Source organism: Vespa mandarinia, chromosome 1 (assembly GCF_050613455.1).
Source record: "Vespa mandarinia isolate Hongniang chromosome 1, ASM5061345v1, whole genome shotgun sequence".
Taxonomy (NCBI): domain Eukaryota; kingdom Metazoa; phylum Arthropoda; class Insecta; order Hymenoptera; family Vespidae; genus Vespa; species Vespa mandarinia.
This window is the reverse complement of record NC_140810.1, coordinates 10,525,423-10,552,232: the sequence shown is the minus strand read 5'-3', so window position 1 is coordinate 10,552,232 and position 26,810 is coordinate 10,525,423. Positions and strand designations below refer to the sequence as shown.

The 26,810-nt window shown below is 34.3% G+C and overlaps 4 protein-coding genes across 22 annotated transcripts in view; 1 reads left to right on the top strand and 3 right to left on the bottom strand.

The window, feature by feature from the left end:
• Window positions 1–26: 26 nt before the first annotated feature.
• Window positions 27–2,555, top strand: Mdh1 (malate dehydrogenase 1). Its single transcript, XM_035875482.2, has 5 exons — window positions 27–273; window positions 673–868; window positions 1,225–1,547; window positions 1,631–2,008; window positions 2,145–2,555. Exons 2-5 carry the CDS (start codon window positions 673–675, stop codon window positions 2,241–2,243), a joined length of 996 nt encoding a protein of 331 aa, XP_035731375.2. The 5' UTR covers window positions 27–273; the 3' UTR covers window positions 2,244–2,555.
• Window positions 1,357–17,203, bottom strand: Ufd4 (ubiquitin fusion-degradation 4-like). Of its 11 annotated transcripts, none has more exons than XM_035875446.2 (25): window positions 16,561–16,993; window positions 15,854–15,899; window positions 15,436–15,575; window positions 15,116–15,350; window positions 14,662–15,002; window positions 13,418–14,468; window positions 13,115–13,237; window positions 11,919–12,315; window positions 11,648–11,683; window positions 11,192–11,458; window positions 10,562–11,115; window positions 10,206–10,480; window positions 9,854–10,106; window positions 9,359–9,737; window positions 8,995–9,281; window positions 8,609–8,869; window positions 8,307–8,514; window positions 7,891–8,091; window positions 7,461–7,717; window positions 7,163–7,333; window positions 6,873–7,088; window positions 6,538–6,782; window positions 5,792–6,368; window positions 4,657–5,693; window positions 1,357–4,583 (listed from the first exon to the last, which is right to left on the bottom strand). In XM_035875446.2, exons 3-25 carry the CDS (start codon window positions 15,573–15,575, stop codon window positions 4,301–4,303), a joined length of 7,794 nt encoding a protein of 2,597 aa, XP_035731339.1. In that variant the 5' UTR covers window positions 15,854–15,899; window positions 16,561–16,993; the 3' UTR covers window positions 1,357–4,300. The 11 variants fall into 11 exon arrangements, with proteins under 11 accessions (XP_035731339.1, XP_085516708.1, XP_085516690.1 ...); XM_085660582.1 differs by lacking the exon at window positions 13,115–13,237 and having other exon boundaries at window positions 8,995–9,056; window positions 9,132–9,281; window positions 16,561–16,990; XM_085660564.1 differs by lacking the exon at window positions 13,115–13,237 and adding an exon at window positions 16,132–16,184 and having other exon boundaries at window positions 16,561–16,989.
• Window positions 17,204–17,414: 211 nt separating this feature from the next.
• On the bottom strand, window positions 17,415–19,727 carry LOC118445705 (uncharacterized). Its single transcript, XM_035875480.2, has 4 exons — window positions 19,340–19,727; window positions 18,338–19,193; window positions 17,794–18,201; window positions 17,415–17,716 (listed from the first exon to the last, which is right to left on the bottom strand). Exons 1-4 carry the CDS (start codon window positions 19,463–19,465, stop codon window positions 17,682–17,684), a joined length of 1,425 nt encoding a protein of 474 aa, XP_035731373.1. The 5' UTR covers window positions 19,466–19,727; the 3' UTR covers window positions 17,415–17,681.
• A 684-nt stretch (window positions 19,728–20,411) lies between these two features.
• toc (toucan) overlaps window positions 20,412–26,810 on the bottom strand; it is a 41,004-nt gene continuing 34,605 nt past the window's right edge. For all 9 annotated transcript variants that reach the window (XM_035875461.2, XM_035875463.2, XM_035875471.2 and 6 more), the window contains 3 exons: window positions 24,332–24,486; window positions 23,787–23,961; window positions 20,412–22,840 (listed from right to left, as the gene is read on the bottom strand). In XM_035875461.2, the coding sequence (XP_035731354.1) occupies window positions 21,639–22,840; window positions 23,787–23,961; window positions 24,332–24,486 (1,532 nt within the window). In that variant the 3' untranslated portion in view covers window positions 20,412–21,638. The remainder of the gene's footprint in view (window positions 22,841–23,786; window positions 23,962–24,331; window positions 24,487–26,810) is intronic.

The window sequence follows — 26,810 nt, the reverse complement described above, 5'->3', positions numbered from 1 at the left end:
TACATTTTATACGTAATATAAGATTGTACTATTTATAGCAATACACAAAAAATCTACGTTCTTATTGGCCAGATAGAAATAATTGAACTCCAGCGTCCTTGTTTAATTTGCTATCCAGTGCATTATTGGAGTGATTGAACGTCATTGCTTGATCAAACATACATGATAGTATTTCCACCATTTTTTGTAGGAATATTTTCATCGAACTTTATCAATAAAATTGAATAATTACGTAGTAGAACTACCAATTTAATTTGTTAAGGACTGAATAAGGTAAGCTTTTTATATTTTTATTGTAATTATTGTTTTAAAAGTATTACAAATCTGATAATTCTCATGAATTTCTTTTATCATTAATATACCCTACATTTAACCTTTGCTCATAAGATCATTCATAATGTAATATTTAATTATCACATTTTTCTCTTTTTATAATCTAACTACTTGATTGAATAAATTTTATTATTTACCTAATAAAATTTATCATTATGCAAACTTGCTGTAAATAATTTTAAGTTTATTTACTTAAAGTCTTAAATTATAAATATTCCATAATTTTATTAATTTATGATATATTATAGATCAACATTTATTTTTTTAACTGGTTGTTTTTCTATAATAAATCTGTATATTAGTTAACTTCTATTAAAAATATAAACTTCTTGATTTCAGATGGAGCCGATAAATGTCGTTGTAACTGGGGCTGCTGGCCAAATTGCTTATTCTTTATTATATCACATTTCATCCGGATCAATTTTTGGTCCAGAACAACCAATTAATCTTAAATTATTAGATATTCCACCAATGATGAAAGTTTTAGATGGAGTAATTATGGAACTTGAGGATTTGGCGCTTCCTCTTATTAGAGGTAAATCATCTAAATTATAATTTTCTTTAATAACTATTTTCTTATTTTCCAGAACATTACTATTATTATATTCATGTTAAAGTTAAATACTTTATAGACAGTTAACATATTACATAATAAAAAATGTTATATATAATATAATGTATTATATACAATGTAATACTTTAATATATTGATACTAATCATTTTTTACTATTACTCTACAAGTTAAATATATGAACAAGAAAGCAGACTTGAACTTGGCTGTATAATGGAAAATTACTTTCTTCTTAGAGGTTTAAAAAAATGTAAAACAATAAATATAAAGTTAATAAGAATACAATTAAATATAATGCTATAAACAATTTGGTTTACAGAAATTGTACCAACAACTGATCCAGTTGTAGCTTTCAATGATGTAGCAGCTGCTTTCTTAGTTGGCTCCATGCCACGAAAAGAAGGAATGGAACGCAAAGATCTTTTAGCTGCCAATGTTGAGATTTTCAAGGTTCAAGGTGAAGCTCTAAACAAATACGCACGTAAAGATGTAAAAGTGTTGGTTGTTGGAAATCCAGCTAATACAAATGCCCTTATATGTGCACATTACGCAACATCTATTCCAAAAGAAAATTTCTCAGCTATGACTAGATTAGATCAAAATCGAGCACAAGCTGCTTTAGCAATTCGATTAGGTGTTCAGGTAAACTAAGATTCCTAATAGAGATATTATTTTTTTAATCTACAATGAATATATTTCAACAATCTTGATTCTACAATCTATAGGTTGATAAAGTAAAAAATGTTATTATTTGGGGCAATCATAGTTCAACTCAATATCCTGATGCAACGCATGCTACTGTAGACTTCGGGGAGTCTTCTAAAAGTGTATCAACTGTAATAAATGATAACGATTGGTTAGATACTACTTTTGTAGAAACGATTCAAAAACGCGGTGCTGCTGTAATTGCAGCAAGAAAAATGTCATCTGCCATGTCAGCAGCTAAGGCTGCAGCAGATCATATGAAAGATTGGTGGATAGGAACGAAACCAGGTGAATGGGTGAGCATGGGTGTTGTTTCAGATGGAAGCTATGGTATAGCAAAAAACATTGTTTTCTCTTTTCCTGTTACCATAAAAGATAAACAATACAAGATTGTCCAAGTACGTATTATTTATATAATCTTTCTTTCATTGTAACTGCAATTTTTCATTATATTAAGCACATTCTACATTATATTACTTTTTAAAAATTGATTGCACCTTTTAATTGAAATAAAAATTATTTATTACTTTGCAGGGACTTCCAATGAGTGAATTTGCTCAATATAAACTAAAAATCACAGCCCGAGAATTGGAAGAGGAGTACAAAGAAGCAAATAACATCCTTCAGAATTGACTAGAATCTGGAGAAGATTATACTTTGGAAAAGAAACTATCTATGCCAGCGAAGTTATAAGAAATACCTATTGTATATAGATAATATATAAGGAGATATGGGAATAATTATATTTCTTATTGTTAAAGAATGATAATTTACCATTGAGGGAATCAATATTACAAATATCAGTAAAAATTATGAAAATAAAAATTCAAATTTGACTTGATAATCATTGTTTTAAATATTACTTTACATTTATAGAGAAACTTTCTATGTAATGTAAGCCACCAGATTTAATCGAGCATAATAAAATTGAATTATTGAAAAATGTTTCTGGAAGTTTTACTATACAATTATATTTATAATACTTGGAAGCTAGTACTAATTCTGAGCGTTTAAAAAGTTACAATACAACTGAAAATCCATAAAATCATTAACATGTAACTTTGTCTAATTCGTTCATAATTAATTATAGATCCAATAAAAATGTAAACTTTAAACGAAATATATACTTCATAACGTTTTTTTTTTTTTTTCTTTTATTCTTCTCCCCAAGATTCAATAATAATTTATATTACAGTAATAGTAACTATTCTTTATGTCAATATTTTCACTCACCTTTTCTGACAATTATATTATTTTTATATCTTTTTCCCTAAACACTATTATTACAATCATACTGATTTTTGCCTACAAATAGAATTATTTTGTGAGCATTAAGTAGCATATTGTACAAAGATGCAGAGTGCTTGGTTTTACAAAGTTTCTATAACGCTCGCATTAAAATCAAATTATGTACTTGGTTCGCTTTGTTTTGCAAATTTAATTTCTGATGATACTTAAGTTTTAAAGATATAATAACCGTCTAATAAAGACACTTTGTTAGAAGGACAGATGTTTAGATGCTTTAATAATTGGTCTGGATGCTGAAAAACATCACTTTGATAGTGATAATAATAATAACTTCGCATTTCTGCAGATAATTTTGATTTCCATCATTTTTATGTGATACTAATAGCACAATGCTTTATTATGACTGAAGTATTTTCATAAAGAAAATATAAATTTTCTTTGAAATTGCATCTCATATGAATCATTTTCCAAGCACAACAATATTTCACAAAAGACGGTACGAACATTTGTTCTAAATTTAAGGAACTGTAAAGTTCTTGTTCCATAAAAACAGCAAATACACTTGAAAACACTCGCAAATATTACGTTTTATGGGAAAATACGTTCTCTCATGTTGGACAAAACTTGCAATATGTTGTACGTTAAATACCTGGAACAGACTGGAATAAACTATTGTTTATGTATAAAATATAAATTTGTTGTTCCTCTTGTAATAACTAATATATAATAAATTAACAGATCCTTTTATGTTACAAATAGAACATAATATTACCTAATAATACGTCTGCTAAAGTGCGCAAACCTCGTGTAAAATATAATTAGTTCGATAAATTCTTGTTGTTTAAATTTATGGAACCGTAAATGAGGGCCCAGATAAAAGATATTTGACGTTACCAAATGAGATTGATGAAACAGTTAGAGATGCAATACATTTTTCTTATTACACGATTGTGTAAATTACCAATGACTAGTAAACATGTAATATAAGCGATATAAATCATTAAAGAGAGCTAATATCACTCACTATGCGGTACACGATAAATATAGGATTTAATTAAATATTTCGTTTATATAGTTACGTGAATAAGCCCTCTTGTGAACAAATTTAACAGTACCTTATACTGCTAAACATTCAATTCTATGATTCTTAATTTTGTATTCTAATAAGTGAGAATCATTTTGACATACATATATATATATATAGAAGAGTATAATGTAAACACAATGCTTCCGTTCCAGGTTACGTACATCATTATCACTTACAATTGTATTATTTTTCATTGGACACGGTTTGACGTAATGGTCAAATAACATTTAAAGGCCGTACTGAGTTTTCATATCTAAATTGCACATTTGAATCTGCCAAATAAGTTCAAATCGCGCAGTTAGCGAACGAGTATTTCTTTTTGCTATAAAATAGTTTCTTGTTTGAGCAGAAACATTTAATTCAAGTGAAACCCTCTTTCCCTGGTAGCAGCCAATAATCGTTCTTTCAAAATTTCTTCTGTAGGATATTCTGGCAATTTTAAATAATGTACGCAAGTATTAACGGAAGGATAACCGCCAGATCCAGCATCTACTTTGCGTACAACCGTTAATCTAGGATGCAAATTACATAAGCCCCCTGGAGGTAATGCTGAACATCCAGTAGCAAATTGTAGGAAAGCTTTCCTCTCTGAACCAGTTAGTGATACTAGTACATTGACAAATCGTTGGAATCCAGGACTACAAGGGAAAAAATAAATTGATATTAAGATACTAATAGATGACAGAAAATAAAAAATATTAAAATGTTTACCTTTCTCTTGTATAACCAAGTTTTGGTTCTGTATAATTAAGCAAATCTTCTCTAGTCCACTGTGGATTTTGTTCACCGCACAACATAGCTCTCACTTCTTCTGGACTGAAGGCATGTAATTTTTCCATAGGAAAAACTTTAGAGAAGCCAGATTTAAATGCTTCAAGTTGTCTGCAAATGCCTCGGTCCAAACAGTAAGCGTTTGTTAAATCAGCATATTCTTTAGCATTCTCAACAGTTACAGGAATCTCCGATCCTCCTTCTATTAATTCCACCTGATCATGTTGGAAAACTCTCGAACTTGGAGAATATGTCATAGTCAAAGCCAGATCTTCGATAGCTACTGATGTTCCAGATGGATGAGTGATGCATAATGATGTTTCTTCATCGGCAGAACTGCGTCCATCAGAAAGTGTCCTATCACGTTTGGCCATTCTATTTAATATTTCTTTTAAGAAATCACCTCTCACTGGATCGACAACAACGAGATCTTCAATATCCAATAGACCACTATACCATGGAGAAGGTTCTAATGTCGAATATGCTGTGTCAGCCTCACCTTCCTCTGAGATGAAACTACTCGACATACTAGACGACATGCTTTCTTGTGTAACACCAGTCAAACCGATTTTTTCATTTACATTATTTGTAATATCACCACGACACATTAGCTTTAAGAAGGGACGAGATAACGGTAGATCGACTAATCTATTATCTTGGAGAACTTTCGCCAAAAATACACCAAGAAACCAAAAATATCTGACAGCACGATCACAAGCTGTAGAATCTTGAGGTAGAGGGGCAGGAAATAATCCACTAGGACGTACAACATAATATCCAGCTGGACGCACCTGCTCTCCAGAGACACATGTTTGTTGATTATCACATGATTCCTCGTCGTCGCATAGCCAAAGGCTTAAATCTTTACGTTGTAATTCTGCTGCAACTAGTGCAAAAAATTCCAAGGTTGGTCCCAAGCCAGTACCTTCCTCACCAACAAACTCTACCTCTAATATGCTCTTGCGGCTTGCATGTACCTATGTTAAACAATAATAATAAATTATTTTATAATCATATTTACATAAAATTTGTTATAGTTCTAATAAGTTAATATCAAGCATATACGATATTATACCTTTAATACTTGTTCAGCCCAGTCTAATAATTTCTCTCCCCTTGGTACACTGACTCTTTCGTGTTTAAGTCTACCCACGCGAAATTCATGACTGTCATCACGTCGTGGACTTAATCCGGGTGCTCTCTGCCTTTCAAGAACAGCATCTCTTTGTGTTTGCAACCAAACAATAGATCTAGATGCACCGAATGCAGTGCAACTAAAGTATAATCGCCTAGTCTCAAAAGGTAACAAAAAAGGACAGCTTCTTGCTAATTCTTCACACCAATTTGGTAATGCACCAGCAGCTAAAGCCAATGGGTCCTGAATTTGTTGTACTACTTTGTTTGTTATTTTTTTTGAGGTAAAATCATCTGGATGTACCCAGCACATTGTATCCTCTGATTCTACGATGTCTGATACGTTGTTTCTACCATCATCACGAGTAGTACTCAAGACAAACACATGTCTTAACAATTGTAAAACATCTTCTACCGTACATGCATTTGTATTTTGTGTAGAATTACGAGAATACAGCGTTACAATTGGGGTCGCTCTACCAGATGATTCTTCTTCTCTGGCCTCTTTATATATTATACTGTAAATAAAAATATTATTAAATTTTCGAGAACAAAATATCATTGAAAAGTATTTAATATTCTTCATAGGTTATTAGATATAAACCTAATATAGCTGCTGGGTAGATAATTGTTAATACAATCTATATCAAACAAATAAAATGTTTTAAAAATAAATAGACATATTACGTGTATGTTGGTTCCCATATTCTTCTTAATTTTTCTTGACGACTGCCTAATTCTGTTAACTGCATCAGTTCTTGAACTGCTTGGAAGATACTGGCGTGTGGTTCTAAAAGTGGTAATTCTACGTCTGGTATTCCTGGAAGTCCTGGACCTTTTAATCTTAATGAGAGTCTAGGCATTGGTAATGATCCAACTCGCGTACTTGTTTGCGTTTCACTACCAGGTGGTGGAACTTCCAAATCTGTTGTCTATTTACAACATCATGTTATAATATTGTATAATGTATCTTATTAAGCAACTAAAACAATAAATAGCGATGAAAAGAGAGTGATATTTACTTGATTTATATTAGTTCTACCGGGTCTTGGGTCAAAAGCAGGAATGAGAGCAGAAAATTGACGTTTTAGAACAAATTCATCGTCCCATGCACGTCTCTTACTGCTTTGTGGTGCTTCTTCTTCCATGAACGCTGCTAATAAATTACGACTGACCATAACTTCTTCATATTCTCCTTCACAACCATCACCTTCTTCTTCATTTTCTTCATCATCTTCCTACATTTCACAATTTACAATTAAGCATAAGACGCATATTTGTATTACATGTTATTGGAAATACTTTCACTTACTTCTTGATCATTTTCATCATTATCTTCCTCTTCTTCTAATACACCATCTTCGTCATCCTCTAATTCGGTCAGAAGAGTAGGACCACCAGTAGTTCTACCGCCACCTGCACTAGAGCTTGCAACTCCACTGCAGGACTCCAAAAAATCTTCAAGACTAACCTGAAGCCACAACTACTCATTACATTAAGGAGAAAGGTGTTATCTAAGTTATTTTTAGCTCTTTTACATTGTTACAATAATTTTTTAATAACTAATTTGCGATAATAACGATGCTGATTCGAAACAGATTAGTTTTTACCTGTTCACTATCACTACTTGTGCTAGTAAGTGACATAGTAAGTGCTTGTCCTAATCCTGCTCCAGTCGTTGTTGTAACTCCACTACCAGCGACTTGACTACTACTGGTTAAACTTGGATAACTCTGAGCAGTGCTAAGTAAACCACCAGGGAAATTAGGACTTAGTGCCAATCGAACAAGGCTTGAAACCGAGTTGGGTCCACGTGGATTAGAACCAGTATTAGAGTTAGAAGCTATATGCTGTCCACCTGTAGGCCCTGAAACAATTGGTGCTTAAATGACGATAGCATAACTTGTAAATTATTTTTTATAATTGAATAAACTTATAAACTATTCGCTATTATCGTTTGTTATAAATATTACATAATTTTATATATGATATAGATTACAAACAAAACATGCTTACATGCATTATTATTTATAAACTGACCTAACGTTCGCCTTCTAGCCATTGCAGCAAACGTTTCCAGTAAGCCGGTAGCGGCCGCTGGTTCCAAAGTATTGTTAGTGTCAGAGCAAGCAAGATTGGGCACAGACACAGACATAGGATTCGTAACCACTACAGGACAACCTCCTGTAGTATTTTGGGCAGATGAGCTAGCTTCTTTGTCCCGGCTGCATTCTTTACCAGCTAATTGGAGAATAAAACTGAACTTCGTGAGTACTCACAATTTCACAGGATGAAGACGAGAAAATTGACAATTGATGTAATTCGGATTATGTTTCTTTGGTCACTTCATATTATGTAAAACGTAAAAAAGAAGTAGGTATGCTAATGAACTTCCAAAAGTTGGACTGTATTATATTTGTTGCATATTAAGTAAGAAAGAATGAAAAAAAACATACCATCCGTGATACCAGGATGATGTCTTGGCACAGGCTTAATTCTAAGTGAATTTTCATCTGTCTCTCCAGATACACTGATCCGAACAGGCACCAAACCAAGCAATTCACCACTCAGAAAGCTATTTGTATTATTACGCAATCTATCAGCTCCTTCTCTCATACGATCTAGTACTTCTGCAGCTTCCAAACTCAATAATCCTCCACCAGGCTAAAATATCACATCATAAATAACAATATAATATTTCATATCCAATTACTATATATTGCTGTAACAGTATAATATCATAATATAAGTTTTATACCTTATTTCCTCGAACAGCAGCAAATAATGATTTTGAACTACTAGAAGCACGATTGCTATTACTATTTGCTGGACAATCCGTGTTAAGAGCAAGACTTTCGACAATAGTAGCTAAATCACTTGTAACTGTAGTATCGGGTCTTGGATGTAATACAACGGAAAGTTCTCCTGTTGAATTTGCTCCACCTTCGCCAGTTACAGCTACTACTGCTTCGGCACGAGCAACTGATAATACGCTTTCTGCTATCGATTCAGCTGCTTGCTATTTGCATTAAATAATTCTACTTTTAATCAAATTCTATATAATTCTATATATTCTATATATTCTATATATTTCTAGAAAGTCTACTATTTAGTTACGAATATTTAATCAAAGTTATGTTATACCTTAGCTGCAAGATTGTCAGCACTCGCTGCTTGATCAGTTGATGCTACTGAGCCACGTATAGCTGTATCAGTACAATCAGGTAAACTAGGAGTACTACTAGATTTTCTTCCTGTTAATACTCCTCCACCACTTTTACCTTTTGCTCCACCATCCACGTCTATACAAGTACCAACTAATCTTAAGTCGTATTTGCCTTCTGCTCCCATTCTATATGAATTAGAGCCACCATGGTCCCATGTTACATCTATCCAACCATTGTGAAGTTCTCCTGTAACTGTACCTTCGCCTGATTTAAAACAAAAAAAAAAAAAAAACGTTAGTTTGTATAGTTTTCATATCAAGAATAATATACAAAATATAAACCTGGTGGCACACCATCTTGATCCCTCCACTTCCAATCCAATCCTCTAACGACTCTAGCACCTGCGACTAAATGCCTTAGAACTTGTGTTTTAATTAATCTTCTTTGTTTCCGCACACCGGCTTCTGCTTCTCTTGCGGCGCGACCAAGATCTTCACAAACACCTGTAACTTCGCCATAAACTTCAAATCCAGATACAGATAAATAATGTGTTTGACCGGAAGCATTTTTCCCAATTTGTTGTAATCGTAAGTGACGCCATCCTTGTGTTTCATCGCTCGGTGGCTCAAGAGTCCACGTAGCTGTACTACCAGGCTCATTTAAAGAACAATCATCCACATGAGCATATAGTGTTGTCCAAATAATACCATCTTTTGATGCCTGAGTAAAAATTAAATAATTTTATGTTATTTAATAAATTCTTTTGCAGATATCCAGAAAGATTTACGATTGTTATAAATTATAAAAAATACGATGTGCGCGATATTTATTCTTACCTGAAACACCCAGTTTCTCAATGCACTTCTACCATATCCTCTAGCATGTCTTAAGGTATAAACGCTTGGAATAACCCACACTCCCAAATCTATTGAAAACCAAGCTCTTTTGTCATCATTAGTATGACAATTCAATGCTGAAGCATCTCTACTAAGTATATCTTCAAGATGCCCATACGGTAAGTTCCGTCCATCGCTTGAAGTAACAACAACTAAACCATACTGGCCAGGATTTACCCACTCTGCACAAGATCTAAAATACAATAATAAAGAATAAATACACCAATTTTTTAGTTTAATTGCTATATATTTTTCTTTTTATCAAAATCATAGAAAATTCATTAACTGTTACCTTGCATTGGTTCCAATCCAATATAATATGCCATTTTCATCAAAATCATGTTGATACTTAAATGTTAATTTATTGCCTTCTTTTAGTTTTTTCACAAAAGTAAACGTTGATCTATCGTGATCATGCCACTGTTTCGCTACCATTTTTAATAAATGATTTTCTAATTGCTGTATAGTACTCAATGGTTCCATTTTTAGACTTCTACCGGATCTATCAATAAGAGAACTCTCTCCTGAAGCTTTTTCTAAGCGGAAACGTAACCTCCTTGTTAAAATCTGTGTAAGAGAAAATTTTATGTTAAATTTATATTTGCGATATATAAATAAAAAATACGGAAATATAAAAATATTACTGACTTGAAGGCCATAACCAGAACCTGGAGTATCATACAAATAAACTGGTAATTTTTCTATAGATTCTAATACCGAAACAAGTTTATGCACTAAAATTTTTGCTGAATTATGTTCTCTATTAGCATCTTTCGTTTGAAAGCAACTTTTAAAAACAGCTATCCTCTGTAATCGCATCTTTGTTGTTCTGAGCGTTGGTGGCTGCGGTCCTGGTGGTGCAGCCAATAAAGATAATAATGTTTGTACCAATCCACTAGAGTGTAGTTCATATGCAGAAACTCTTCCTTCTTCATTCAACAATATTTTAAGCTCTTCTAAAGAACTTTGCAATATAGTACGCCACTCACGATTTCCGGATTGTTGCTTTTGACAAGCTTTCTCTATTTGGTTTACAATAGCTCCGAGTTTGGCAACTACTCCACGCGGCTGTGCTTGAGCAGCTTTAAAGTAACGTTCATAAATATCTTGAGCTTGCACTTTAACTTTTTGTTTTATAGCTTCAGTTTTTGATCTTAATCTTTTTCCTCGTTTTCCAGCCCAACCAGCAGCAAATTCTGGACCTAAATAATAATAAGTAAATTAGCAAATATAAATGAAGAAGTATAATTATAATTTGAAGTATAAACTTTAATATACCTAAACTTGTTTCTGCTGTAAAAGAATGCTTTGTACCACGATTTGATTCAAAAATAAAACCGGGTAGATCCTCCCTCAATATAGTGGCCTGTTGCTGACCATCACTATTATGTATACATAATTCACTTTCTTTTCTACTAGATAATGCCCAATTTCCAACAACTAATCGAGTGGGACCAGGACGGGATAGCACAGGTTGACTGGCAGAATTTGGTTTTACTTGACTGCGTGCTCTCTGGAGTTTCTCCAAAAATTCACCGCGGTTTTCTGCAAAAAACATACGAACGTAATTAAAATAATTTAAAGCCACAAACAAATTCATCATTTCCTATGAAGTGAAACATATTATAGAGAGATGTTTAAAATATTTCCAGAAAGAGAAATTTTAGGTTTAGACTGCTAAACTGTATTGAGGGGTAGGAAATGCGTGCCCAACAAGGAGATATGTATACCTACCTTCAGTAGTAAGCGACTCTGTGTTCCTCCCCTTTCCTGTAGGCAGTTAGTAAAACCGGTTATTCACTAAACTAGACCCCTCGTAAAAGTTAATCACAAATGAAAAAGATAAAACATAAATTAATGCTAGCTTAGAGAAAATGAAATTATAACTTTGCATGTTGGTAAAAAGGGACGATAGGATCGTTTCAAGAAAGATAATAATTAGATGAACGATATAGTTGGATGAAACATTGGATCATACTATTTAAAAAAATAAGCATCTACTCACCTGATGTGTCGGTTCCACCTTCTGGGCTTCCACTAGAGTACATTGTTGCTAATTTGCCGTCAAGTATAAATCTAAACCATCCATTGCTTCCATTTGATAATTCTAAAGCAGCAGCATCTGACCAGACATATAAACAATCTCGACCTCTACAAATGCACCAATCTCTCCAGTGATAAGCTCTTCCAATTAACAATTCTCGAGCATCTTCCATGGTTTGTTCCTGTCCTGATTGATTTTGTTCTGCTTCTGGTTCAGGAGCAACTTCTTGTGGTCCAGCTAATGAAGCAACTTTAGAAAATATTCCAAGACGAGCAAAATGCTCCAAAAATTCATCTTTTCCTTTAATCATCAAATCTTGTATCATTTGCAAAACTACTAAATGTCCATCTTCATCTTCCTATTAATGTTAAATTAAAAATAATTTATAATATGAAGATACTATGAATATTTAAATATGAATCGAGCGAGATAGAAACAATACATTTTTTCCTCACTTAACAAACGCAAACACTACACAACTTTTTTAAGCACTAGAGTACCAGCGATCTTTAGTTTTGTTTAACTAAATCATATGAGACACAAATAATATAAAATAGACATTTTTCGAGCAGAAAGTGAATGCACTTCTGTGAAGTTTAAGCATATACTTTTGCATGTTTCAACTGCAGGAGACAAACAGTTGACAGAAGTGGACAAATAATTTCATTAGTAAAAAGAAAGAATTAAAAAATGTTTATAATCAGCCCTCTTTTGAACGTACTGCCAGTTACCTAGTTCATAATCAACCAATTATTTCAAATTTTCTAATATAAATATATATATAATTGTCCTCTTTTGTCAAGTTTTGTGTCCAAAAAGAAATAAGACACTATGTCACTCATTAATATTAGCACCACTGTATAAAGTCAATATTTTTGCATTTTGTATAGCAATCGATACTATGGTGCTATAAGACATTTTTGAGGCTTATTGAATATATATCCTTTTTCTGAATAGACGAGCAATACATGTGTAAGTTTGTTAGATCTCACGCTTTAAATAAATTATGATAGGTGCATCATGTTAATAATAAATATAGAAAGAATATTTATGTAGTCATTAATAAACTCAGCAGACAAACTGAGTAAATGAATAGGATAAGGGAGACAAAAGGGACGTTGATCTAGTGAGCGGTAGAAATATGGTACAGACGTTACCGTCTTATCAAGAATGTAGTTCTGGGAACTGGCAAACTTGCGTGATGAAATGCAGGGCAATTTGGGGCCAATGATCGGCTTGAGAGGCAGAGGCGGTGGCGATGGCGCCTTTATCTCAACCTCCTGTGAACAATCTTAACTAAATCACTGGCACTCTTTGCTTGTGTGTCTGTTTGTCTATTGGAACATGTTCTTGGGTTATTAAAACGATTCAAACAGTCATACTTTTTAAAGGCGTTTGCTATGGAAGTATTAAAGAATATCTAATATATACTTAAAGCATAAAACGAATTTTTATCTTACCTCATTATCTAATACATTTGCAATAACTTCCACAAGCATAGCACCACAGCCGCCTGTACTATCAGAACCACATGTTTCAACGAGTAATTCTGGTTGTATATAATGTACCATTTTTCTAATTAAACTTAAACTTGCTTTTCTAACACTGGGGAGCATCGTTGATTGGAAAGTTGTACAAAATACTGGTAAAAGTCTTTTTAAATATACTGGAGCCATTTCAGGATCACCCTTTGGTTCTGTAAATTCTTCCGTTTCTGCTTCTGGCTTTCTATGCTCTTGATTTGGTGGTAACATCCACTCCCCAGGTGATTGTAATATAGCTGCGACTTCTCTATGACCTTCATCAACACGTTCTCTAGCCTTATCTAATGGAGTTTTTCCGTCTTCGTCTCTAAGATCAGGATTTGCTCCATGCCTAAGCAAAACTTTTGCAATCGCTGGCCTTCCAAAACAAGCTGCGTAATGTAGACTTGACGATCGTTGACCTTTATTAACATCTGCACCTCTATCACATAAAAATTCAACCATTTCTTGTGTACCAAATGCCGAAGCCCAATTTAACAATGTTTGACCAACATCATCCATAAAGTTGACTTCAATACCTCCAGAATCTATAGCTTCTATTAATGCATCTGTATCTTTGGATCTTATACAATCAATTAGTTGTCTATGAGACTTTTCACCCGCACTATCCAAACGTCTTAATCTTGGTAACAATGGTCCTGAAGGACCTCCTGTAGTGCCACGACCAAGGGCTGATCTACCCTCAAACAATAAAACTAACAAAAGATCAACTAATCTCATAGAATCGAGAGCACATCTTTCATCTCCTTTTAGGGCCTTTTCTATTGCATCTGGTAATTCTGAACGTAGAAGATCGTGAGTTATCGATGGCGATCCCCTACATAATGTAGATAGAAGACTGATTATAGTGGAAACTGAAGCGCAAGACCTTGGTTCTGAAGTTGCTGCAGTAGTAGGCGGTGGAGGTGTCTTTGGATTACTGGAAGCTGCTGTGACAGATGTACCAGGTCCTGCAGCGTTTGATAATCTATATGGCAGATTAATTTAGAATATGCATCACAATCTATACACACACACACACACACACACACACACGCGCGCGCACACACACACACACACACACCATACATACATACATACATACATACATACATACACACAAAAACACACATATATGTATATATATTATGTGTTAATTTTTATTTGTTATTAATTCTTACCTATACAGAAGTTCAGAAACCAATCCATTGCAAGCTAATGGAGCAGGATCAGTTCCTCTCCTGGAAAATCTATCAGCCAATGATGCAAAGCAACGAAGTGCACCATCCGCCACATGTGCATCCTCGTGCCTAAGCAAAGTTGATAATGCTTCTACACAATCAGGCAAAGTTTTATCTTGAGGTTCAACTTTGCCACACAGACGTGTTACAACAGCCATTGCAGAATGTAATGTATCTCGATGAACGCGTGCTCCATGTTCTCTGATGAAACATAATGCACATGGAAGGCCTCCTGCTTCAAACACAGCACCTGCTTCTCTTGCGCAAACGAGTTCTAACACCTGCATATTATTTAAGATATGAATTTTAATATTATTATAACTAATATGATTATCATTCATTTTATATATGGAAAAAAATCCCTTCCTTCTTTCTCTCTTTTTATTTATTATACCTTTATACATTGTTCTGCTAGGTCTCTGCTAGCTCTGGAGCCTAGTCCAGCGCCAGACAGACGACCACAAATAGCTTTCACTGCACCTTCCATAGCTACTACTCTGCGTGTACATTCTGCAGAAACATCTAAATAATATGTTATGGCTCGAGCTGTTACTTCTAAAACACTGTCAGGTGCAAATTCATCTAAGAAAATTCTACATAATGCAGGCAAAAATGTGCGTGGTGGACAGCTGAAAAGTTAATAAATATTAAGATAGGTAACTAAAATAATTGAAATGAACGAACATATAATTATTACTTGTAATTATTACATACCATTCGAAACAGCGATCGACATTATCAGACATAAGTAATAACATGCATAGTTGTTCTAATGCAATTAATTGCATATCTCTTTCGTCTCCCTGGCCCATACTGAGCCATTCTAGTAATGTCTCCGGATCTACGTCTGTCATCTGAATACAGATGTATAAAAAATATAAGATACCATTTTAATTTATGCAAATATGGTAAAAGTACTATGATCTTAATGAGACAACAAATAACTATACTCTCTTATATTTGTTACAATAATAATAATAATTTATATAGATTTCAAGAAATAACACTTTTACTGAGCATTAATTCTAAATATTTTAAGCAAGAAACAAAGGAAGATTATTGTCAGTGAGATGTTATAAATAGCTCACTTTGTTCTATCGTTATAAGATATATAGAATTTCAAAATGCTCACCTTATGTCTTTTATAGCACCAACTAAATGGGTTTCAATCTGACGATCTGAAAATATAATATTGCACTATACTATGAAATCATAAATTGCACAGCTAAAATATTTAAGATTGATTTGCAGGTTTTTTTACCAAAAGTAACAAACGCACGTCAAAACGAGGGAAATAATGTAAAAGAATTCGTTATTAATCGTATTTCAAAATTCAATATCGGACGTAACGTATCACAAATAAACACAACTGTTTCTCACTAGTAGCAGCAGCTCTATATTAAGACTCACTTTGACAGCTTTCTCTCTCCCGTGGTGTATGGCTTTGGCTGAATGTTATTTTTCTAGAAAGAAGCGACGACGATAATTGAGCGCTGCGCTTGTTAAATGTTAAACACACGCTCCGAACGGGACTTGAACAGTTCGATAAATAAAGGCACGTGGCATTGAGAGACAGCAATATCCTATATATATATATTGGTACTTGCCGTTAAAACACAAAGGATGGAAAAAAATTTGACACGACAATGGCAATCATTAGAAATTTTCTTCTTCATTGAAATAACGTATAAAATGCAACCTTTGACCGCATTACGTACACAAATTAAAAGGAAGATAAATCGAAGACAATTATTGGAATCATCTGATATTCACAACATACTATTATCTATAACTCTCCTGCTCGCGAGTATGGCTCAACACACAATGAAGATACATTACCGTTCCGCACAGTGTTCCATCCTTCGTAAGGGGTCAGGTCGCCATCCTTTATGAAACGTCTCGTTTCCCGATAAGAAAACGAACACGACAACGTACTTGCACCGTCGTTTGTACGAACAAGCTTATCGACGTACCACGAACGGACAAAGTGCTCCAAGCGAGCAGGGATATTCTTATTTTCCGTCAGTATTGTCGTATATATTTCGCCATTTACATGACATTCGGTATAATTCGGAATCACGAACTAACAGCAGCGCTCCCAAGCGTTTTCAATGGCTTTCAACGCAACGATTGCAACAAGAAGTTTTCGCTTTGGTGGATTCTCATGTATTTTCCCATTCTTTCCTTCTCCCACTTCCCTATTACTATCTTAGATCTCTTTATCAGACAGACACAATTTCATGCCTCTTCACCTTATGATTCACGGTCATACATAAAACGAGTATATGTATTTAACACTCGTTATCCTTATCTACCGTTATGATTACGTTCCTAGGTTTTATTATATCTCAATATAATCAAAAATATTCATTACCTGTGGGTAAATGGTTTCCAATATCGTCGACTGATAACATGCATGACGTGGAATTTCTATTGTTAATTCATAAATTTTAAAAGTCAAATCGATCCACTTAACTTTTTGCGCACAAGGCGCTCCTTCATATCGATAGACCGGATGTGATAATCGATTCGATTGTTCGACTTACGCGGTTGCTTAAATTACCGTTATTCTCACATACATTTACACAATTTTACAGATTCACATATTAATCATATTATCTATCTACTTCATTTATCTTCATTAGTTACAATCAAATTTAGAAGATGCGATCCTTGAAAAAAAAGTAGGCACATTCATTTTTAGTATTTTTTTCTTTTTTATAGTTTTCAATATAAAAACATTTTCATGATACTTTCTTAACTAATATGCTTTACATATTTCTCAAATAAATTGTAAACATAACTGTGTCCTATTATACAAGAAGTCATAACATAACCAAAGCTTTTCTTTTTCCTTCGCTCAAAGCAGATATTAAATAGAATAAAAAAATTATTTTAAGTATGTACATTGTATAATTCACGTGTTATATATTTTACAATTTTGTGTCTTATTCTATTTCTTATTTTTTACGGACGTTTTTCTTCTTTTCTAATGCTAAAACATATGCATAATTTTATGATAAATATAAAAATAAAGGATAATGTAAGTATACACTTGAGAAAGGAACATACCTTTACGTTCTTCTGCAATTTCCGCTCTTCTATCCTTCATATGCATAGGTAATTTATCTAACATCTTTTCTATGAAATTATCTACAACTAAAGACCTGTTCATTGATTTAACTGGAGCTCGACAAACTGGACATTCTCTGCGTTTCTTATTCCATGTATTAATACAATGAAGACAGAATGTATGCATACAATTCAAAGTCGTTGCTTTTATAAATAATTCAGAGCATACACTACATGTCAATTGTTCGTCCATTATATTACTAACTGTGTCCATTGCATCTTTGGATATGATGATATTGTCCATATTATTTTCTGTCAGATCTATAGTATCTATAATACGTAGATTCGAGGTATCCACAACTTCAAGCAATATACAACTGTCTTCCTTAAGCATGCTAGATCCAGGTGCTTGTAATTTTAGAGAAAAAAAAAAAAAAAAAAAAAAAAAAAAAATAAATAAATAAATAAATAAAGCAGTGAATGAAATATTAAAAACAAGTGGAAATTATTTAAATATGTACATATTTCATAATTAAAAAAATACCATTTTGTGATCGTACAGAGACTGATTTAATTTCTTTATCTTTTAAAGCTTTTTCAGTTTCTTTAAGCTTTTCTTCTAGTTCAATTTTTTCAGTTAATAATTGCGCTTGGATATTTTTCTCTTCCTTAACTCTATTCTCCATCATATTCTTCCATTCTGCTTGTTGCTCTTCCCTCCATTTTTCCATTTGTTCTTTCATTTTAATTTCCAATAATTCTTTTTCTTGTTTACTTATATCAAGTGCCTCTTGCCATTTTTGTCTCTCTTCATTTAAACGAGCTTCAAATTGAGTCCTTTCATTTTCTAACTTTTTCAGTAATTTAGAATACATATTTTGTAAATATTTTTCTTGGTTATTACCAGCTGCTATTTTATCTTCTAATTCTACAATCTGATTCTTTAAATCTTCCTTATCATCATGTACCATATCCCATTGTTTCAACAAAATATTCAATTCTTCTTTTAACTCTAATTGTTCTTTTTGCTTAGTTTCTAACTTATCCTTTAATTCTTTTCTCTGATTTTCATGACTTTCAACAAATGTCCTTTGCTCTGTCAAGACGTCGTTAAATAATTGTTTGTCAATTCGCTGCTTCTTAGGATTGGTTTCTTCCGTAAGATTAAGAGTAAACACATATTTATAATTGCTATTTGCACTAAGTTGAATAATATCTCCAACCAAAATTTTTCTTGTACTTCCTGATTCAAGAACAACATCATTAACAAAAGTATAACTAGAACTTAAATCTTTGATAGTCCATTCACCATTCCCTTCATATCTTATAATACAATGTTTTCTAGATATCAATGTATCCAATATAATCTCATCGTTATCTCTTGCTCTTCCTATTTTGAACTGTTCGAAGAAATAATTTGTTTTTTTTATAATTCTTTTTTACTAATATAAAAATACACATGCAAAATATAATGAAATTCCAGAAATTAACAATAAAAAAGAATTGATTAATTACAAAAAAATAATAAGTAATAATAAACAATTACCTCAGATTTATCAATATGAATATCACGAGCTGCAGCACCATTTCTATTTAATCTTACTAATATTGGTTCCAGAATCTTCACTTCATTATCCGGCATAGGACTTCTTTTCATGGTTGAATTTTCCATTTTTATAAGAAACAATGAAAAAGATGCAGAAACATCGGATAAATATAGGTTATCTATTTTGATCACATTTATAGTTTATTATGCTTTTCTTGGTCGCTTATTTGTTAATAATTGATTATAATAAATATTTAAAGCAAAATATTTATAAATCTATTGTTTGCTTAAAAAATGTTAGAGTTTCAACGCAGTTAATATAAAAAAATTTAATTATTGACAATTTTGTACTTAAAACAAACACGCCTCTCTCACTTCCTAAATCGCGCCACCTCGTGAATTGAACTTAAACGAATATCTAAAGAAAATGCTTTATCTTAGAGAGTTAACTTAGAATTCTTTTTTATCGATATATAATTTGTAATTTACGATATTTTTTTTTTGTATTTCGTAAAATATTCATTATCACAGCATTAAAAATAATTTCATAAGAATTGTAGATGAAATAATAACTTATATGATTTTTAATTTCTATCGTTAAATCCAATCCATACATACTTTAGAATGTAAGCACACGCGATGATATATTTATATATATATATATATATGTGTGTGTGTGTGTGTGTATACATAACAGGTGAAAATAGATTCAACATCATATTATAAGTTCTGAATGACAACGATGATTGTGGTAATTCAGATAATATTTATTTGATAAATATATAATACATTAAATTTGCCAGCACATGTGGGAGAAAAACACTTCTTTGCGAATAATACTTCCGTTTATCCCTAAGCTACTGCTACCGAATGTGATCTCCAGTTTTTTCAAAGAGAGCAGATTAGAGTCAACTTTGCATCCATTCGATTCTCGCTTCAGCTGGCATGATTTGAGCCGATACATAACTTCGATAGGCTTATGCATTTACACGGTATCTCGATCTCGTAAGAAATTTGAACGAGTTCGCACCGCTGTTAATATATCGGTCTATCATAATCGTATTACGTATAAGCTTATCGAAACTGTAACACGAAGAAATCGAACGATAACATAATTAGTTTTTTGTTTTATTTATTTTTTTTTTCATCATGAAAAGGTGAACAGCGAATATTGCAATGCACAATTGTTCCAAAACTATCACCAATAAGAGTTTTTTGTAATACAAATCAACTTCAAACTCAACTTCATATTTATCACACTGATTCAAAAAGACCGTTAGTGATCCCTCGAAGAAATGGCATTGCGATAATTCGCCGCTCTTTAGGCTGTGGCTATAGTGAAAATCAGCCATTTTAAGTGTAAGCGCAGCGAATATTTTATCGATGATTCAGGAGGAAGGAGACGGTATGTGATGTAACGTTCTTGACTATATACAATTGCGATAAAAATTAATTAATTTATAAACATCGTTGCCTATTTACAGACTTAATGTAATCGCATTCTTATAAAACGGACATGTGTAAAAGTGACACGAATTAAATAAGTAATGGCCCAGACGACCGAAACATATTTTCTCCTTATACATGATTAGATAAATCCGTTAACATATACACATCCTTGGCCAAAATTTAGGCACCTGTATACATTGCAAATAAAAGAATGTTTTTTTATTTTATTTTTTTTTTTTTTATTTTTTATTTTATTATTGAACGAAAAGATCGTGAAATAGGAAAGGCAAAGAGGAAAAATAAACGAGAACGAAAAAATAATAAAATATTTTGCAATGAATCAAAGGACTCATCCAATGGAACGAAAATCAAGACACTCGTCTCATTTATCATTTCATACATTAATAATTAAGAATGTCTAACAATTTTACACAATATTCTTGTTCACGACAACATATGTGGTCAACTTTACTAAAAAAAAAAAAAAAATAATAAAAAAGAAAAAATTGAGAAAAAAGAAAAAAAAAGAAAAAAAAAAAGAAAAAACCCATGAAGTCATAATAAAAAGATACAAGAACAAATAAAAAAAAAATTCTTTCGATATTGATTGATATCGAATATCACGTATATATGCGTGCACGAACATTCGACGTTAACTTTTCGCTTTGTACGCGTATTTTCTCTTCAAATCTTCGATAGAAAGATTCTGAAGAAAGAAAGGCGTCGAAAGTATAAAAATGCGAGCACGTAAAAAAGAGAAAATATAAAGGGAGATAGGGTCGATAGGCAGGGCAAGCGAAATGCCATCGTTTTACGGTCGTACAAACGAAAATCTTGGCTAATTTATGTGTTAATTGATGGATTTTCCCCAAGCAAACTGCATGGGAAGACGAGGTATATCGCTGCTCGTAGAGGACTCGTCCTCGCTGCTGGAAGCGGAGGTTTCTTCAGAGATCATGGCTTCGCCACCAGCTTCCTGAGGTGTCTGACTGGCGTTGCAATCTTCGGCAGCTGCGGCAGCGGCAGCCGCTGCAGCTACTGCAACTGCAACAACGGGATTGGCTGGAGCCGTTGAGGAGGATGAAGTTGTCGACGAGGAAGATGAAGAAGAAGAAGTTGAAGAGGACGATGGGTCGCTTCTAGGTCTTCTTCGTGCGTTAACCGGGGTAGAGGTGTAAGGCCAAGTCGAATCTTCAGTTCTCGCAGAATCAGTCACAGAGATGCTCTTGGATCTGGCTCTCGTGTCGATACCAGTCCTCCGTGGCGTAAGTCTTAAAGAGCCTTGTCGAGGTACCGATAGGGAACCCTCCGGTGTTAAGAGTTTCGGTGGTGCGTTCATAGGTGTGTGTGCTTCATCTAAGTCAAGTGTCCACGAAACCGAATCGCTTTTCTCAACAACAAACTTTATCATAGAAGAGGATTGTTGCGGGTTTTTGTCGAATGATAACGAATGATCTATGTGTTCAGGACCTAAAGATCTAGACAGTCGTGGCGAGGCTAGTTGATTCGCCAGGACTGTTACTACTTCGTTTTTTTGACGTAACCTCCATTGTAATTCTTCGTTACGTTGCAAAAGACGTTTATTCTGTTTTGAGACCTGATGCATCGATTCATGGAGCATCTCGTTATTATGAGAGATCTGTCTCTCCATCGCCTCCTTGCACTGAAGCTGAGCCTTCAAGTCTTCGCATCTCGCTTCGAGCATCTCCACTCGTTGCTGTAATATGTCCTTGTCCTCGATCTCCCGACGTATGCCGTCCAGTTCCGATCTCAAGGCCGCGTTCTCTTGACTCTTCAATTCCAAGACAGATCTCAAGGACTCGACTTCCGCCGCCAAGGCTGCACCTTGATCATGGACGACTGATCTTCTTTTGGTCTCTGCATCTTTACGCATCAATTCAGCCTCATGTTCGGCTCGTAGCCTCGCGATCTCTGCTCGGTGCTCCTTTGTTGCCTCGTTCAAGCAATTATTTAGCCTAAACTCGCATTTCTGTCTCTCCTCCTGTAAGTTGCTTTCCAAAGATGCCAGCTGGTCCGCGTGCCGACTCTCCACTGGAAAATATCAAAGAGAGATTCGTTCTTGATAATCATGTCTAACCAAGAGATTGAAATAAACGAAACCGAGCCAGGAAAAGAACAAAAGCGATAGAAAAGACAAGAACGGATGGATCACACACTGGCCGAGCGTGCCAACCTATAATTAACTTTTCTTCGATCGATGTTACGAGCTCGTTCGTTGGAAAGCAAATAGCCCTTTCGAATTTCGATAACGTCATTACGTCGTGTTTTTCAAAAGTTTACTTGAAATCGACCTCTACGACGTCGTAGAGAGACGTGTGATGTGCGTAGGCACAGCAAACCCATTGATTTTAATTAACAATTGCTCCACTTCGTCCGCTCACCGCTCACACCGGCATTACGACCATTATGCTCGTTACGATGCGAACATCATAATGGCATAATGCTATGTGCCATGCGATGAAGAACGATAAAATCGTTCAGAAATTATGACTCATTCGACTACTAAGTATAGCGTTTACTCGCTGAGCTGATTTATAAGCACAAAACGGACGAATCTATCCTCGAACGATTGTTGAATTATTGATAAAATCTAAAGAAAACAAAAAATATAACGATCGAAGAAATTATGAAAAGGGAGCAAAGCCATCTCTCTCTCTCTCTCTCTCTCTCTCTCTCTCTCTCTCTCTCTCTCTCTCTCTCTCTCTCTCTCTCTCTCTGTCTCTACTACTACTACTACTACTACTACTACTACTACTACTACTACTATTTTCTTCTAGTTTTCTTATAATTTTTCGCATTCGTTCTGGCTCGACGTCAAATCGAGTTATTCTAAAAATATGTATAGAGCTATAATGTAATATTTTGGAACGACGGAGTTCGCGTTGATGCTGGTGTTTGCGAATTGCGTCACATCGAGTTTTCGCCGTAACGAGTCAGAATACGAACGGAAACACAAATACACTTGGCACGGTCTTACGATCTTCGCGAAGCTGATCCAAGGCTCTGCAATGATCCTTCCTCGCTGTACTGAATCTTTCCTCTATGGTAATGTATTTCGCTCGTAGCTCATCTATCTCCGAGCACACTGCTAACCACTCGGTCTTCATATTTTCGTTATTCTTCTTTAGTTTTGGTGTTGAAAATGCATCCAGCTGAAAGAACGCGATACCATACATCAACAAGTGTTATTCGAAAAAATGAATGAGTATTTTTATCGCTCTCTTAACACATATATAAATAATAAAGTCATTATCAAGATTAGATCTTTATATCATTAACATTATTAATTCTGACATAGATATGAGCCTTTTAGAAATCAAATAGATGATGTTTATTACTAATCGTATCCTTATAAAACTGAAAGAATAATTCATTTAAATTCTAATAAATTTTTATATAAAAAAGAAAAGAATGAATTTAATTGTAGTAAATAGAAAGTTTGAATTCACTTTGTTAATTGAAAATTGAATTAGAGACTTCGTTACGCTCCAAATGGATTCGATTAAAGTGAATTAAACTTACTTCGTATGCAAGATATTGTACGGTGACGGACAAAGCTTGGACAATTTGTTCGGCCCTCTTAGCGCGATGAACATCGTAGGGTACGTCCGTTTGAGCAGCTTGATCGCAAGTTTCGATGTTGGTGGTTCTTGTCACCGCATAACCGTTTGTATTATCTGTAACCAATGTCACCGGTGCCATTACCGACAGAGGCGTTCTTCGACATACGATAACGATCATTCGGAATCCTCAAAACCCGTTCATCTCACGAGCATCTTCCATGATACGTTTATCGAGCTCGTCGAAAGGAAAATTCGTCCAGCCGATGTCGTCTTCGAGGTCGAAGATGATTCGAATTTTTCAAAATTATCATGATGATCATTTTGTCACGAACGAGTAAAGTTTACAGATAAGAGAACTCGATTCCAATGGAAATCAAAATCTTTCTATTAGATCGATCTGAGATACTATATATTTAAATCTATCGAAATTTTATTCGAGTAAATGAATTCGTGAAGTACATCAGGTTGCCTTAATAAAGGGGCAAAAAGGCCAACAAATCTATCTACACGACGAAGATTTTTGGTCTGTTTACGTCACCGATCGAGCTCATTCTCTTCAGACGATGACGGACGTGAAAGCACGCACGGTATTATGATCCTCACACCCCGCTCGTTTCTTCTTCCTCCCCGATCGCAATTCTTCGATCGCGTCGGGGAAGACTGACTTGAAAAAAGTCAGCGCACTAAAGGTCGGATGAACTTGATCGCGTTACTCGTCCAAGAACACTCGCCAGTCTCGACGAAGGCATACACTGGGTTAAGGACGACTGTCCGATGAGACCGAGAAAGATAGATACAGAAAGAGAGAGAGAGAGAGAGAGAGAGAGAGAGAGAGAGAGAGAGAGAGAGAGAGAGAGAGAGAGAGAGACTCTCGGAATCGTGGAAAGTCTGCAAGGAAACCAAAGACGTCTCTGCGATCACCTTGGCCCGACTATCAGAGACGTTTTGTACGTACGTACTTCCTATTACTCGACCATTCTCTTTCTCATTCTCTCTTATTTCTGTCTGAACACCAAAAGCAAAGTATTTTAAGAACGGATATCTACGTACTTCCCGATATTTACAGTTTCCTTTCTGTTTACGTAGTCGATCGAAAAAAGATAAAAAAGAAAAAAAGAAAGGAAAAGAAAAAAGGAATCAGTTCACCTAGATTCAGGTCTCTTCTAGATTAAAATCTGTTAGAGAAATTAATCCTTTACCTCACTCTCCGATGAGTTTCTTTTTACTTAAACGAAAAATAAATACGATTGATCCGATCGTTCTTCCATAGAAAAGACGAATAAAATAGAAAGATAGAAAACTCTTCTCGAGAAAAGAACTCTTTTGCAGGAAAAAAAAAACGATATGAAGATAAAGAAAAGTCAAAATTATTCTAAGGAAGCGTCAAAGTGGTGACAAAGATATCAATGTCCTATCGGCGTCGCGAGTCAAATTAGAATCGTCACTCGTGGCGATTTGTTGGCCGAGTCCGCTGTTCGACTGAATTAGCACGAGCCGCAAGCTGCCTCGTACAGACGATACATTCTCCCTCCCAGCACCACTATCACCACTACCATCATTGCTACTACTACTACTACTACTACTACTACTACTACTACTACTACTACTACTACTACTACTACTACTACTACTACTACTACTACTACTACTACTACTTCTATTACTACCAACACTAACATTAACATTAATACTAAGCCACCTTGAAACGAAGTACATCGAAGACGATGGATGATGATAAGCACGGATGAACGGTCTACGACCGGACACACAATACGTGTTTATTCATGCGTGTGTGGGTTTGCGCGAGCGCGAAACTGACCACTCCAGGGATGGCGCGAAATAAAAAGGTCGGAGGCGAGATCATGCACGCGTGCGCGCTCACGATCGCTATGAGTTATTTCAAGGAGTCGTGCTCTGAATAAATTGACTTTTCCATTTGGAATTGGTCGCCCTTAGATGGCGCCGTTTTGAAATGATTGATTTTGACATAAAGAAAATGATCGATCAGAGATGAATTTGTAGATTTGTGAATTTTGTTATCAATTTGATTTTTCAAAGGTTTATATTATAAAAGGATCTAAACAAGACTTTCATCCGATCTTAATCAATCAAGTAGTCCAAACTTGACTAATCTAATAAATAATTTATATAAATAATAAAAATTCTTCGCAATTTTATCATTTATGAATTGTACAAGGTCGCATAGAGGTCTAACGAAGGCTTAATGCTTCCTTCAGGAACTCGGTAAGGTCATCGAAGCTAACCAATCTCTAATCACTGTAGACTCCTTCCTGTCTCGATCGTTTTCATAGCGAACAAGCACGCATTCGTTCAAGAGACTGTTCATGAATGATTAATGAAAGCGTAAATTAAATCGATTCTATTAAGAGAAGGAAGACGTACGAAAGTACGAGTCGTAGAAATTCAAGCTATTCTCG

What these genes read in the sequence shown, in the direction of transcription:
- Ufd4 (XM_035875446.2), bottom strand. Translation starts at nt 15,575, where the DNA reads ATGACAGACGTAGATCCGGAGACATTACTAGAATGGCTCAGTATGGGC. An exon ending in TGGATTGGAACCAATGCAAG is followed by an intron (nt 10,107 to 10,205) that starts GTAACAGTTAAT and finishes ATTGTATTTTAG; the next exon opens with ATCTTGTGCAGAGTGGGTAA. An exon ending in CTTGGTTATACAAGAGAAAG is followed by an intron (nt 4,584 to 4,656) that starts GTAAACATTTTA and finishes TTTCCCTTGTAG; the next exon opens with TCCTGGATTCCAACGATTTG.
- LOC118445705 (XM_035875480.2), bottom strand. Translation starts at nt 19,465, where the DNA reads ATGGAAAATTCAACCATGAAAAGAAGTCCTATGCCGGATAATGAAGTG. An exon ending in TTCATATTGATAAATCTGAG is followed by an intron (nt 19,194 to 19,339) that starts GTAATTGTTTAT and finishes TTCTTCGAACAG; the next exon opens with TTCAAAATAGGAAGAGCAAG. An exon ending in AATTGCAGAAGAACGTAAAG is followed by an intron (nt 17,717 to 17,793) that starts GTATGTTCCTTT and finishes CATATGTTTTAG; the next exon opens with CATTAGAAAAGAAGAAAAAC.
- Mdh1 (XM_035875482.2), top strand. Translation starts at nt 673, where the DNA reads ATGGAGCCGATAAATGTCGTTGTAACTGGGGCTGCTGGCCAAATTGCT. An exon ending in GGCGCTTCCTCTTATTAGAG is followed by an intron (nt 869 to 1,224) that starts GTAAATCATCTA and finishes TTTGGTTTACAG; the next exon opens with AAATTGTACCAACAACTGAT. An exon ending in AACAATACAAGATTGTCCAA is followed by an intron (nt 2,009 to 2,144) that starts GTACGTATTATT and finishes ATTACTTTGCAG; the next exon opens with GGACTTCCAATGAGTGAATT.